This window comes from Danio rerio, chromosome 22 (genome assembly GCF_052040795.2).
Source record: "Danio rerio strain M-AB ecotype USA chromosome 22, GRCz13ab, whole genome shotgun sequence".
In the NCBI taxonomy this organism is placed as follows: Eukaryota; Metazoa; Chordata; class Actinopteri; order Cypriniformes; family Danionidae; genus Danio; species Danio rerio.
The window spans coordinates 1,415,108-1,429,617 of record NC_141042.1 but is presented as its reverse complement, the minus strand read 5'-3'; the positions used below and the strand labels follow the sequence as shown (position 1 = coordinate 1,429,617).

The window sequence follows — 14,510 nt, the reverse complement described above, 5'->3', positions numbered from 1 at the left end:
ACATATATCTGTGATCGGGAGTTTTCCTGGATGTTAGTGTGTAATTTTTTTTTCTAATTACGAAAATTATAATTTTACATCACTTTTCTACATTGATGGATCAGTGACCGCACGGGCATTCCTGACAAAAAGCTTGTGTTTGTGTGTACAGAAATGTACTATTCACCCTCCCTGTTAAATTTGATCTAATCATGTCCTGAAACACAGCTCCTCTCCTGCTTTCACTGCTCATACTGACGGAGGGAGCGATTCGTTTGTGAATGAATCCACCGAATGACTCTTTCACTAACGTTAGCCGACAATAATGCAAGTTTCTGGCAGCGCAGCATCTCGTTGTCATATTTCTTTTGCATTGTTTGCTGATTTTATTCAACAAAACTAGCATAAGCCGAGTGTTTAGTGCGAGTTGGAGCTGCTTTGTCGTATGGTGAATGCAGTAAGTGACTGTTATCATCAATAACGTTACCTGATTAGCACAAAAGTTCAGAACATACAAAAACAGAAAAAAACTTAATATTACCTACGAAATGTTCTGCCTTTGAATGTGTTGAAACTAATCAAACAGAATTGCATGGCAACGAAATGTTACATAACGATAGACGTGTCATACTTTTTGCTCTCCTGTCTTTGAACATTAATTTCATTATTAATTTAATTTAGTTTTTTGTTTGATTTAATGTCTTTAGCTCATCAGAATGGTTCACTAGATCAGGGGCGTTGCGAGGGGGGGGACTTTGGGGGCTTAAGCCCCTGATGTATTGTCAAAAGCCCCTGATCTCTTGGAATATGTTGCACTTAAATAAAAATATGTTGTATAACATTTATTTTGTTATGTAAGTACTAAAAATTACCACATACATCACGAACATTCTACTTAACGCAGCGTTTGTGTCAGGTAATTAAACCGTCAGCTGTTCAGCAGTACCTGTTTCTACCGGCAGGTGGGAGTGGCACTGTTGTCACATGGTGTTAAAAAAATCCCGCCACTGCACATCATTCATTTATTATTTTGAGGAGCTGAAGCTAATGAGGTAATAATACAACTCTTTCGCGAAACTGAATAGTTTTAACTACTGATGAAGCTTGTTTTCACAGTATAAAATGTGTGTAGTTTTGGTGACATAAAAAAACTATAATCAGTAAAATGTGCATCATATCAATGTAAATACGTGCGAGTAAGTAAAAAAAACGTAAATTGTACTAGCTTTCTAGATATGATATAGCAAGTCACATCTGTTTCTGTAATAGTTAAATCACAGTGAGTTTATGCATCTAGCTTATTATTATATAACTATATTCTAATGTAACATGCTATGTCAGTTTGAATCAAATTATAAATCGACTTTATGAAAATACCTAAAATGGTTGGAAGAACACATACAGTTGAAGTCTGAATTATTAGCCCCCGTTTATTTTTTCCCACAAATTCTGTTTAACGGAGAGAATATTGTTTTCAGCACATTTCTAATCATAATAGTTTTAATAACTCAACTCTAATAAGTGATTTATTTTATCTTTGCCATGATGACAGTAAATAATATTTGACTAGATATTTTTTAAGACACTTCTGTACAGCTTAAAGTGACATTTAAAGGCTTTAAAGGCAGGTTAGGGTAATAAGGCAAGTTATTGTATAACGATGATTTGTTCTGTAGACTATAGGAAAAATATATAAAATCTTAAAGGGGCTAATAATTTTGACATAGGCTACTGTGAAAATTTCCTTGCTCTATTAAACATCATTTGGGAAATATTTAAAAAAGAAAATAAAATTCAAAGGAGGGCTAATAATTCTGACTTCAACTGTATAAAACATTTATTGTCGCAGTCGTGTAAATGATCAGTTAAAGCCTTTTTATTTTTATTCAGATCTTATTTTCATTCTACTACAGCAACAGCTGGATGCCTTCATCCATATTAGAGATTTCCTAGAATGTTCTACTACTTTTGTGAGGAATATATTTGGAATTTCTGCTCAAGTATGAATAAAACAGGCATTACATGCATTTAAAGTGCTACAATGCCCACATCACCCTATTTTGAGGAAAACTGGAAAAAAAATCCCTCTGAAGAAATTTAAAGTAAACATATTTCTAGCATATAGATCTTTATTTATATTTTTTGAAGCCTTAGCTAGCCTACTATTTTTGATAGAATTGTTATTATGTAAAAAATAGTAGCCTATTGAATATTAATATTTTGCAAGGTATTGAATTTAGAAATTCCATTATTTTGACAACACCTCAGTTAATCACTCTGTCCAAATGAACATGTTTGTAGCTTTGTATCACATTAGATAAAAACTCACACTATAAAAATAAATCATATTTTCAGATTTGAAGACATGCAGAAAATTACATTTTCAAAAAACAAACAGAAACTTCAAATCAGGAGGAGATAGGAGGCCCAAGAGGTGTGATATGGCTCATAACAGACTAGTTTTTTTCCTATTTGGATTTTACAAGTCTTAAAAACCCTTTATTTATTATTAACCATTTTTAATCCTGTTAATAAGATTAGAATAGGTATATTAGTGCGGTGAATTAAAACTTCTTTTTTTGGGGACGGGGGGGGGGGGGGGGGGGGTTCTTTGGGGCTAAGCCCCTTATCCCTTTCGACCCTAGCAATGCCCCTGCACTAGATTATATTCAGGAGAATCCTATGTATAACTGACTTTAAATATCTATTTGAATTTTTTCACTTATATATAATTTACTTATACATAAGTTGCCAACCCAAATTAGTCAGTCCGTTACAACTTTACCCTGAATCTCATTGTTAAACTGGTTTATTTCTCTTGCAGTGAGTGTGAAGCTGAACCTGGTGCTTTGTGGGAATAAAGCATTAAAATTCTCCATATCAAAGCTGTTGAGAGAGAGCATTAGAGTATCTGTGGTCAGTTCAGAGTTTATTAGGAGAGAAGTGGATCTTCATAGTCGTCAGATCAGTCTGATGGACTTTCCAGCTCTCATTAATCTCTCAGAGGAGGAAGTGATGCGTCAGACGCTCCGCTGTGTGTCTCTCTGCCAGCCTGGAGTTCATCTGTTCATCCTCATCATTCCAGATGGTCCTCTCAATAATGAAGACAGAGCAGAAATCAAGAAGATCCAGAAGATATTCAGCCCCAGAATCAACAAACACATGATGATCCTCATACAGCAGGACTCAGAACATCATACAGCAGAACTCAGTGAAGAAACTCAGACGGTCATTCAGAGTCTTGGAGGACGACTTCATTTCATCAGTCGAAACACACAAGTGTCCACATTGATGGAGAAGATTAAGCAGATGCTGGAGGAAAACAGAGGAAAAGTTTTCTCAACAGAGACATTTCTGGAGCTGCAGATGGAGAAACTGAAGGAATATGATGAAATGAAGAGGAGAATCCATTCACTGGAGATGTGGTTTCAGTCACAAGGTGATGGCCCAAAATAGGCTTGAATTAAACAAAAACTTATTTTAAATTGTTTAGGAGGAAAAAAATTAAATGATTAGCTTTGATATAAACGAAAAAAATATTTTTATAAATAACAATATTCACTTAAAATGTAATATATTGGTTTTGATTTAAATTTGATTATTAAATTTCAGATACAAGAGGCAGAGCAAATGAAGTGAGGATTGTTCTTCTGGGTAAAACTGGAGTTGGGAAGAGTGCAACTGGAAACACCATCTTAGGGAGAGAAGCATTTATATCAGACATCTCTCAAAGCTCTGTTACTAAACAATGTCAGAAACAAACAGCTAAAATCAATGATCAACACGTCACTGTGATCGACACTCCAGGACTGTTTGATACTCAACTGAGTAATGAAGAAATCAAGAGAGAAATCAGCAACTGCATCTCCATGATCCTGCCTGGACCTCATGTGTTTCTGCTGCTGATTTCACTGGGAAGATTCACTCAAGAAGAGCAAGAGTCAGTGAAGATCATCCAAGAAAACTTTGGAGAAAACTCATTACAGTACACAATAGTGCTGTTCACCAGAGGAGACGATCTGAAGAACAAAACTCTTGAACAGTTTCTAGGAAAGGCAGATTCTGCTCTTAAGAACCTGATTGGTATGTGTGGAAACAGAGTCCATGTGTTCAACAATAATCAGACTAAAGACCCAACACAAGTGTCTGATCTACTGATGAAGATAGAGAAGATGGTGAAGACAAATGGAGACAGTTATTACTCATGTAGGATGTTCAGAGAGATGGAGAGAGAAATACAAGAGAAACAAATGATGATACTGGAGGAGAAAGTGAAGCAACTGAAGAGAGAAAAAGAAGAACTGATGAAGAAACATGAGGAAGAAAAAAAGAGGATGATAACAACGATGCAGGAAGAAGGACAGTTTCATAATGAAGAGATAAAACGAATAAAAAGAGAGTTTGGAGAGAGAGAAGAACGACATAATAGAGATATTAAAGAAATGGAGGAAAAAGAGCGAAAAATGCGAGATGAGATGAAGAGAGAAAGACAACAAAGAGATGAAGAAGTTGAGAGAAGGAGAAAAAAAGAACAAGAAATGAGAGATGAACATAAAGAAGAAAAAGAGCGAATGAAGATGACTATTGAGGAGGAAAGACAGATTCATGATGAACAGACAAAGAGAAGGAGAAAAATAGAGAAAGAAACATGGGATGAATATTTTGAGAAATTCAAACGAGACAGACAAATAATATTACAGGAGAAAGAAAAGCTGAAGTTAAAACATGAAGAAGAGAAAGAGAAAATGAAAAGGAAGAAGGAGGAGGAAAGACAGAATCATGATGAAGAGAGAAAGAGACGAGAAGAGGAATTTAGAGAAGAACAATATAAACGAGACATAAAAGACATTGAGGACCATGAGAAAATAATACGAGAGGAGATGAAGAGAGAACAAGAAGAATGGGAGAGACAGAAACAACTAGAAAGAGAAGAAAAACAAAAGATTAATCAACTTTATAACAAAGCTCTTGAGCTCCAGCACACAAACAGTAAGTCAAAAGACCAACTAATATATACATTTGTTTGTAAACAATACCATACCTTTCTATTACAATATGATTTTCAATAGTTATGTGGTTGCTGGGGCGCATTTTGCAGGATTGACGTGCTTCACATGCTTCACGAGCGTTTAGCGTAAATGGCTCGAGTTGAAACTTCGGAGGACATTCACGGCCCGTTAACCAATCAGGAGCATCCTCTTGTGTGGGGCGTGATTATGACGTAGCGCCTATTGTTGGTGTCCCAGGGGGAAAACCTCCTGCTGACACCGACAACAGTTCATCAAACTGGGCTTGGCTCAGTCAGAAGCATCGCTGAAAGCCTCCATCATCCAGGTTCAGTTTCTGGAGGAGCTTATGAACGTTCGAGGTTACAGAAGTAACCCTTCTTTACCCGAGGAGGGGAACGGAAGTGCTATACAGTGGATTTGATTTTGAAATCCACGTATGGGAGGATTCGGTTCAGAAGCTGCTTGTCTGAAAGAGTATTGAACGGGCCAATGAATGCAATGAATTGGCAGCGTAAGCTTGCACAGGTGTGCTTCATTGCCAATTATCCCAGCATATAAGCACACCTGGAGCGAGCAAACGCCATCCTTTTAAAATGAAGACACTCTTAAACAGCTAAAGGTCAGTCAATTTGGCGCCGGAGTATAGCACTTCCATTCCCCTCCTCGGGGAACGAAGGGTTACTTCTGTAACCTCGAATGTTCCCCTTCGGTTGGGGAACTTCAGTGCTATACAGTGGATTTGATTTTGAAATCCACGTATAGGAGAACTATGGAAAACGCCATAATGACTGCACCTTACTAACGCCTCTAATGAGAGGATAGTCAAGCAAGCGTGACGCACCCACATCATGGGAGGCGCGGTCCTCCAATGTGCCCTTGGCCCTAATTTATCCTAGTTCAACAGAAGTTTTACGGATTTAGATATATTTTTTTGGGAAGTCGTGAGCGTCTAGATAATTCTAGGAAAATACGACAGTACGTTGGGAAGCGTGCAATCCCGATAGGGAGGACGCTGCGGAGGCCATCCGCTACCCAAAGGGGGAATAGGTGGCAGAATTTACATATGGACTAGCACTAAAAAGGGGGAGTACGCAAAGCAAAAGAGTGGTTAGCGGAGAGGGAAGACACGGGTCCACCCAGGGGGGTGGGGACTTAACCGTGGCGGAATAAGCATATGGGATCGCCTAGTGGGGATCATGCATAGCAGGCACCTATACCCAAAACGCGGGCTGACCAGCGGGCAGACCTACAACGTAGTGGGCCAGCAGGTGAATTGAATTGAATTGAATTGAATTTTATTTGACAGATTTTAGACAAACTGTACAAAAAGTATTCCATACACTTTGTTAAAAAAAACTGTAGAGGTAAAAGCACAATAAAGCCCTGGGCCTATTTCCATTGTGGTCCTCTTAAATAAAAACAATGTATAGCTTCAAAATACTAATGAAGAATAAAACAAACAGTCGCCACAGCGGTACGAACAGCCAACCTATCCAGCACATGTTCCACACAGCCAATGGCCTTCAAGCCGCCAACCTATTCACACTCAAGTAACATATAATTTAAAAGATCCTCATCCACCGTGCAAACTAATTATCCTCATCAAACAACCATCTTTTAATAGCTTTTTTTAAACAACCTTAAATCTTTTATTTCCTTGATTGATTATGGTAGTTTGTTCCACATGATTGCACTTGTATATAAAAACATATTTTCCCCACTAAACTTCTAAATTTAAATAAACAAATATTAAAATCCCAACTCCTAGTACTGTATGAATGCTGTTGCCTCACCATTTGAAAATAGTTCATCAAATAGCTAGGAACCACATTATTAAACATTTTACGTACCATTCCCAGTTTTTAAAAACACACTCTATTACTAACAGTTAACATACCTAATTTATTAAAGCACTCTTTGTGCAAATGTGCTCTAGGATGCATTTTTAAAATTATTCGTACTAATTTATTTTGTGCCTTTTGCAATTTCTCCTTCAAATTTTGTGAGCAGCTACTGTACCAAAATGACGTAGCATAATCAAAATGGGGTTGAATTAAAGCTCCTGCCAACAATTGTAAAGAATCATCATCCAAAAGATCAGATTGCCTTGCTAAAAACCTAATTTTTCCACAAATCTTTGTAATAACTTTTTTTGCCATAGCATCTCCTGATAATTTATTATCTATTAAACAACCCAAATAGTTTATCACATTTTTTGACTGAATTTTTCAATCATTAATCTTAACTACAAAATGATCATCTTTTTTTAATTTCACTCTTGAAGCAAATAAAATAGCCTCTGTTTTACCCATGTGTAAAGAAAGTTTGTTGTCTAAAAACTAGTTGTAAACACTTTTTAACTGTGAACTCATAATTTCTTCCAGGGCCCTTTTGTCATGATGAGATACTAAAATTGCGGCATCGTCAGCATAAAGATAGAGCTCCTCTGAACACGCTATTTTTAAATAATTAATGTATAAAAGAAAAAATAATGGACCTAAAATACTTCCTTGAGGTTCTCCACAGTTGATTGATAAGGGAGCAGATAATATACCCTTTATATCGACTCTCTGGTTTCTATCATGCAGATATGACTTAATCCACTTTAAAGACACTTTATCAAATCCAATTGCCTTTAACTTATATAGTAAAATTTGATGGTCTACAGTGTCAAAAGCCTTCTGAAGGTCCAGCAGCACCATTCCACAATATTTGCCACCATCTACAGCTCTCTGTATTTTGTCTGTCATATGTAATATACATGTCTCGGTGGAATGCAATGCTCTAAAACCTGACTGTAACTCATACAAAATATGTTTTTTAGTAATATAGTTGACTATCTGTTCGTGTACAATTTTTTCCAGAATTTTAGACATAACCCCTAAGATTAAAACAGGTCTATAGTTAATCATATCTAACGTACTTCCTTTTTTATATAATGGTATAACTCTAGCACTTTTAAAATCACATGGTATTTTCCCTTGTTCAATAGATAAATTTAAAATATGTGACACCAAGGGGGCAATCACTTTAACTGAGTCTTTATAAAAATTTAGCAGGAATATTATCAATTCCAGGAGCCTTATTTAATTTTAACTCACTAATAATTTTTAAAACTTCACTTTCTGTAACCTGTCTCAGAGTAAAAGAATCCGGCAAAATGTCCTGTTGTCTATAAAAAGAAAACACTCTATCTTCATTGTAAATATCAGGTTGCCCTGGAAGCTGACCACATAATTTTTTTGCTAACAATATAAAATACTGATTAAAAGATTCGTCAATATCCTTCGGATGAACTATTAATTTGTCTTCTACCTTTAAGTTAATTTTAGATGATTTTAGCATTTGAATAACCTAGATTTCTCAGTACACCCCAAAGTTTTTTTGGATCAAATTTATTTTCATTTATCTTATCCTTAAAAAAAAACTTTTTGCTTCTCTTATTTAGTTCCTAACCTCATTTCTCTTTAATTTATAAAACTCATAACTGCTACACTCTGTCACGGTTTATGGATCTGTGTGTTCCTCCTGTATGTTATGTATCATGCCTTGTGTGTTGTCATGTGTGAGGGTGTGTGTTTGTTTACCTTTTGTGTTGACAGCGTGCTAGGATCAGCTGATGTCATCAGCTGACTTATCATCCTCCAGCTGAACCTCATTTGGCTGGCTATATAATTCCTCCTGTGGTATGTGCTGGTTATCAGTCCGTTGTTGTCCTTGTTTGTCCTTGTTCCTGACTGTTGTCTCCCAGTATCATCCGCTGTCTGTTTGATGTCATCGCTGTGGTCAGTGGCTCTCTTTTGTTTCAACTTTCGTGTGTCCTCTGTTCATTAAAACACTCGCATTTGGATCCTCCTTGTCTTGATTCGTGACAGAACGGACTGATCAAACATGGATCCAGCGAGTATCTCCGGCCTGGCTGAAGTTGTTGCACATGCTACCAAACGCATGAACAGACATGATGATCAGATGGTCACCATCAGTCGCGCTGTCCAGGCGCTTGTCACTCAGATCTCTGATCTCACAACACGGTTGCAACGTCTTCATGCTGTCGGTCTTCAGCAGCCTGTTGCAACTAACCTTAGTCCATCTATGCCAGTTCCTGAGCGAACAGCTGGATTTTCCGAGCCTCGCCTTCCACCTCCAGCGTTCTACTCCGGAGAGCCTGAGTTTTGTCGAGCCTTTTTAGCGAAGTGCTCATTGTACTTTTCCCTGCAGCCTTCCTCGTTTTCCACGGAGGAATCGAAAGTGGAGTTTGTCATCACGCTTCTCACCGGGAGAGCGGCGCAGTGGGGAACTGCTGTGTGGGAGAGGAAACTCCCATGCTGCTGTTCATTTGACACCTTTTCGACAGAGCTTAAAAAGGTATTCAATCGAGGTTTGGCGGGCAGAGAGGCGGCACGGGCACTTACAGAGTTGCAGCAGGGGCAACGGAGTGTCGCTGACTACTCCATTGAGTTCCGCACCCTGGTGGCCGAGAGCGAATGGAACGCGCAGGCGCAGTGGGACGTCTTTCTCCACGGGCTGGCAGACCAGATAAAGGATAAAATATTCACCCTGGATCTTCCTAAGACCCTCGACGAACTCATTGATCTGGCCATTCGTGTGGATTCTCGTCTTCAGCTCAGGGAGAGAAACACGCGACGCACGCACGCTCTGGTGAGATCACCTTTTCCGGCTGTCACGGTAGTTCCGGGGCAGGAGGCCACGCCCCTCGCAGATCCCGAAGGCGTGCAGATGGGCCGCTCTAGGCTTTCGCTGGAAGAAAAGCACAGACGCCGCAGCGAGGACCTGGAGTTTCACAGCGGTGGTATTGATCACATCGCGATTCAGGGTAAAAGCCAGAGCCCGTCAGTAGAAAAAGAGTTTACTGACGGGTGGTGTATCTTTGAACAAATCTTCCCTTGCAGCTACTCTTTTGAATGTTATGTTGGAGTGGTCATCTGGCAATTTTAGTACTCAAGCAATTATTGACTCTGGGGCGGAGGGAAATTTTATTGACTCTGCTTTAGTGAAAAAACTCAGACTTCCTGTGATTTCTCTCTCCCAACCTATATCTGTTCATGCTCTTAATGGTTCTTCTCTTCCGTCCATTACTCATTCCACTGGTCCAATAAGACTGATCACCTCTGGTAACCACTCTGAAATAATAATTTTTTTTTAACAGAAGCTCCTGTCACTCCAGTAGTCCTTGGGCATCCTTGGCTGGTAATACACAATCCACATATTAACTGGAGACAGGAATCTGTAATATCTTGGAGTGAGAGCTGTCATGCTACGTGTTTGTTGTCTGCCTGTTCTTCTGTGTCTCGTTCTGTTTTTCAGGAAGAACACATGGATCTGTCAAACGTGCCCAAGGAGTACCTCGACCTGAAGAGAGTGTTCAGTAAGTCTCGAGCTGCTTCTCTGCCTCCACATCGTCCCTATGACTGTGCTATAGAGTTATTGCCAGGTACGTCTCCGCCTAAAGGCAAAATTTATTCGCTCTCTGTTCCAGAGAGGGAGGCCATGGAGAAATATATTTCTGATTCTCTAGCAGCCAAGATCATCCGCGCTTCTTCATCACCAGCAGGGGCAGGGGTTTTTTTCGTGAAAAAGAAAGATGGCTCCCTCCGTCCTTGTATAGACTACCGAGGGCTGAACGCTATCACGGTAAGGAATACATATCCTTTGCCGCTGATGTCTTCTGCCTTCGAACGTCTGCAAAGGGGCATCCTTTTTCACGAAATTAGACCTCCGCAATGCTTACCATTTGGTCCGTATTCGAGAAGGCGATGAATGGAAGACTGCCTTTAATACCCCCAGGGGGCACTTCGAATATTGTGTTCTTCCTTTCTGTCTGTCCAACGGCCCTGCAGTCTTCCAAGCACTCGTGAATGACGTGTTGAGAGATATGCTAAATCAGTTTATTTATGTTTACCTGGATGACATACTGATATTTTCTCATTCTCTCCAGGAACATGTTCAACACGTCAGGCGAGTGCTTCAGAGGCTGCTAGAGAATGGGCTTTATGTCAAGGCAGAGAAATGCGTTTTTCATGCACAGTCTGTTCCTTTTCTGGGACATATCGTGTCAGTCGAGGGGATGCGCATGGATCCAGAGAAAGATTCCTGCAACCCCAGATTCCTGCAAGGCCCTGCAGAGGTTTCTTGGTTTTGCTAATTTTTACCGGCGTTTCATTCGCAACTTCAGCCAGCTCGCTGCGCCTCTGACTGCCTTAACCTCCCTCAAGACTCCGTTTAGGTGGTCCAATGCAGCGCAAGTTGCGTTTGATCGTCTGAAAAGCTGCTTTGTTTCAGCACCTATTCTTATTGCCCCTGATCCATCACGGCAGTTCGTGGTGGAGGTTGACGCATCAGAGGTGGGGGTCGGTGCTATCCTGTCCCAGTGCTCTTTCTCGGACGGGAAGATGCATCCCTGCGCGTATTTTTCTCATCGTCTCAACAATGCTGAACAAAATTATGATATTGGTAATCGAAAGCTGTTGGCCGTCAAGCTTGCATTGGAAGAGTGGCGTCATTGGCTAGAGGGTTCGGGGGTTCCCTTTATCGTTTGGACCGATCATAAAAATCTGGAGTACATCCAATTCGCCAAAAGATTGAACTCTAGGCAGGCGCGGTGGGCTTTATTTTTCGGTTTCGATTTTTTCCATCTCGTACCGACCAGGTTCCAAGAATGTTAAACCTGATGCACTTTCTCGAATTTTTGATCACTCTGAGCGCGCATCATCTCCTGAGACCATCGTGCCACGCAGACTTTTTATCTCTGCTGTCACCTGGGAGATCGAGTCGAGGGTCCGCATGGCCTTAGAAGGGGTAACGCCTCCGCCTGGATGCCCACCGAGTCGTTTATTTGTGCCAGAGGAATTACGGTCTGACGTCATCCGTTGGGGTCACTCTTCCAAGTTGGCCTGTCATCCAGGGGTGAGTCGTACCTTGTATCTAATAAAACAACGATTCTGGTGGCCAGTTATGGCTCGTGACATAAGGAATTTTGTGTTGGCTTGCTCAGTTTGTGCTGTTTCTAAGACTTCCAATTGCCCCCCCGCTGCACTTCTTCAGCCGCTGTCAGTGCCATAGAGACCCTGGTCCCATATTGCGCTAGATTTCGTTATGGGTCTTCCCCCCTCCAACGGGAATACGGTGATTTTGACCGTAGTGGACCGGTTTTCGAAAGCCACTCACATTATTCCTCTGCCCAAATTACCATCAGCCAGAGAGACAGCGGCTGCTGTCATTGACCATGTCTTTCGTATTCATGGCCTCCCGACGGATGTGGTTTCTGACAGGGGGCCTCAGTTCATCTCTAAATTTTGGAGAGAGTTTTGTCATTTAATGGGGGCGACTGTTAGTCTTTCTTCTGGTTTCCATCCTCAGAGTAACGGTCAAACGGAGAGAGCCAACCAAGATCTTGAACGCATGTTACGATGTTTAGTCTCTCAGAATCCATCCTCCTGGAGCCAGCAGCTCTCATGGGTTGAGTACGCACATAACTCATTACCAGTGTCTGCCACGGGCCTCTCTCCATTTGAGTGTAGTTTAGGGTACCAGCCACCTGCTTTTCCCAGTCTGGAATCCGAAGTCGCGGTTCCCTCTGCCCACGCCTTTGTCCAGAGGTGTCGACGTACTTGGAACAGGGCCAGACAGACCCTCCTTCAAGTAGGTTTGCGCACCAAGGCTAAAGCCGATTGCCACCGGTCTAAGCCTCCCGTTTACGTTGTCGGTCAAAAAGTGTGGCTTTCATCTAAAAATATTCCTCTCCGCACTGTAACAAACTTGCACCTAAATTCATTGGCCCATTTTCAGTCACCAAGATCATTAGTCCGGTGACAGTCCGCCTCACACTTCCTCCAGCGTACAGGAGAATTCATCCCGTTTTTCATGTCTCTAAATTGAAGCCCGTTTTTCATATGGCCATTAATCCGCCCACTCCAGTTCCCCCCCCCCTGCCGCGTTTTGTAGAGGGGGAGACGGTTTATTCGGTTAAGCGCATTCTGGACTCGAGACGGAGGGGACGAGGATTTCAGTACTTGGTGGACTGGGAGGGTTACGGTCCAGAGGAGAGGAGTTGGGTTCCTGCAAGGGACATATTGGATCATTCTCTCATTGATGATTACAATCGCCAGGTAAACTCTTCTGGGAGCGCCAAGAGGCCGCTCCAAGGGCTGTGGGTGCGGCGACACAGCGCAGTAACAGAGACTCGGTGTGCGCACGCATGCCATGCCCGTTTGGGGACTCGATCGTGAAGCCAGTGCTGATGTGGTCTCATATAGAGTAATCCGAGCGGCGTGAAGCGGCTGTGGATGCCATATGCCACAGGAGCCTCTGAAATAGTTTCAGTGGGACCACTATTTTATTGTCAAGCTCTCTCAGACAGTACAGCATCAGCTGAGCACGCTCTCCAGCCCAAGAGAAGAGATCCTCTGAACGGGGGCGAGTTTGCTCTTTTTTCGGTCGACCTGAAACCCCAACAGGTGGAAGTGCCGGAGCACTTTGTCTCTGTGCATAATCAATTGCTCCGAGAGAGGGCCAAAATCAGCCAGTCGTCAAGAAAATTGAGTATGCGGATGCCCGCGAGCCGAAGGGGCGCTAAGGCACCCTCCGCGGGCTTGGTGAGGACCCGCGGAGACAGAGAGAGCCCGAAGGGGAGGGCTTTGTATTGCCAAGCTCGACCTTCAAACGCAAACCGCAGAAACTGACGGTGGCGAGGAAGAGTGGAGACATGGAAATACGCGTCCATCAGGTCTAATGCTGCAGACCAACCCAGAGGACGAACGCACCGGAGGATGCGCTTCTGCGTGAGCATTCTGAACCGCAGCTTGTGCAGACAGCGGTTCAAAACGTGCAGATCTAGGATTGGCCGTGACCCACCGCTCTTTTGGGCACGATGAAGTACGGGCTGTAAAACCCGCTCTCCATCTTGGCTGGAGGGACCGGCTCGATTGCATCCTTCGCCAGGAGGACAGCAATCTCCCCTCGCAAGACAGGGGCAGACAGGGGGCTGACCCTGGTGAATACACACCTGTGACTTGGGGGGCCGTTTCGCGAACTGAATCGCATAGCCGAGTCTGATTGTGCGTATGAGCGACCGCGAGGGGCTGGCCCGCGCTAACCAGGCAGGCAGAGCTCTCGCTAATGGACTCATCGCTACAATCGCTGACATACCAGCAGAGGGGCAGCGCGGAGTGGGTGTGCTGATCCAGGAAGCGTGCGGGTGCCACGGAAGATCTGGAGGTGAGATTTGCTCTCACTTCACACCCGAGCTCCCAGCGCTTGTGAGCCACTGGCGAAATGCACCGAATCTGCAAGCTAGAAAGCATAGCATCCCAGACTGGCAGATTTCGGGCTGTCACATCCGGGGAAGTGGAAAAGTGCTCTTTCTAGATGTTTTCATGGCAGTAAAAAGTGCCGTTGGAAATGTGCCGCCCCATCTTTTCCAGATGGCCTGTCCCAGGGATGCTTCGCGGTCCGTTGCTGGACTTAGCGGCGTTCTGAGCAGGGGGGGCTGCCTGCTTCTGAGGT

At 42.4% G+C, this 14,510-nt stretch overlaps 2 protein-coding genes across 3 annotated transcripts in view; one reads left to right on the top strand and one right to left on the bottom strand.

The window, feature by feature from the left end:
- Nucleotides 1–14,510, bottom strand: part of LOC147838311 (uncharacterized) — a 441,300-nt gene that overhangs the window by 311,771 nt on the left and 115,019 nt on the right. The gene's annotated exons all lie outside the window — the stretch shown is intronic.
- Nucleotides 1–14,510, top strand: part of LOC147838312 (uncharacterized) — a 60,680-nt gene that overhangs the window by 18,548 nt on the left and 27,622 nt on the right. For both annotated transcript variants that reach the window (XM_087303355.1, XM_087303354.1), the window contains exons 5-6: nucleotides 2,804–3,418; nucleotides 3,592–4,968. In XM_087303355.1, the coding sequence (XP_087159481.1) occupies nucleotides 2,804–3,418; nucleotides 3,592–4,968 (1,992 nt within the window). The remainder of the gene's footprint in view (nucleotides 1–2,803; nucleotides 3,419–3,591; nucleotides 4,969–14,510) is intronic.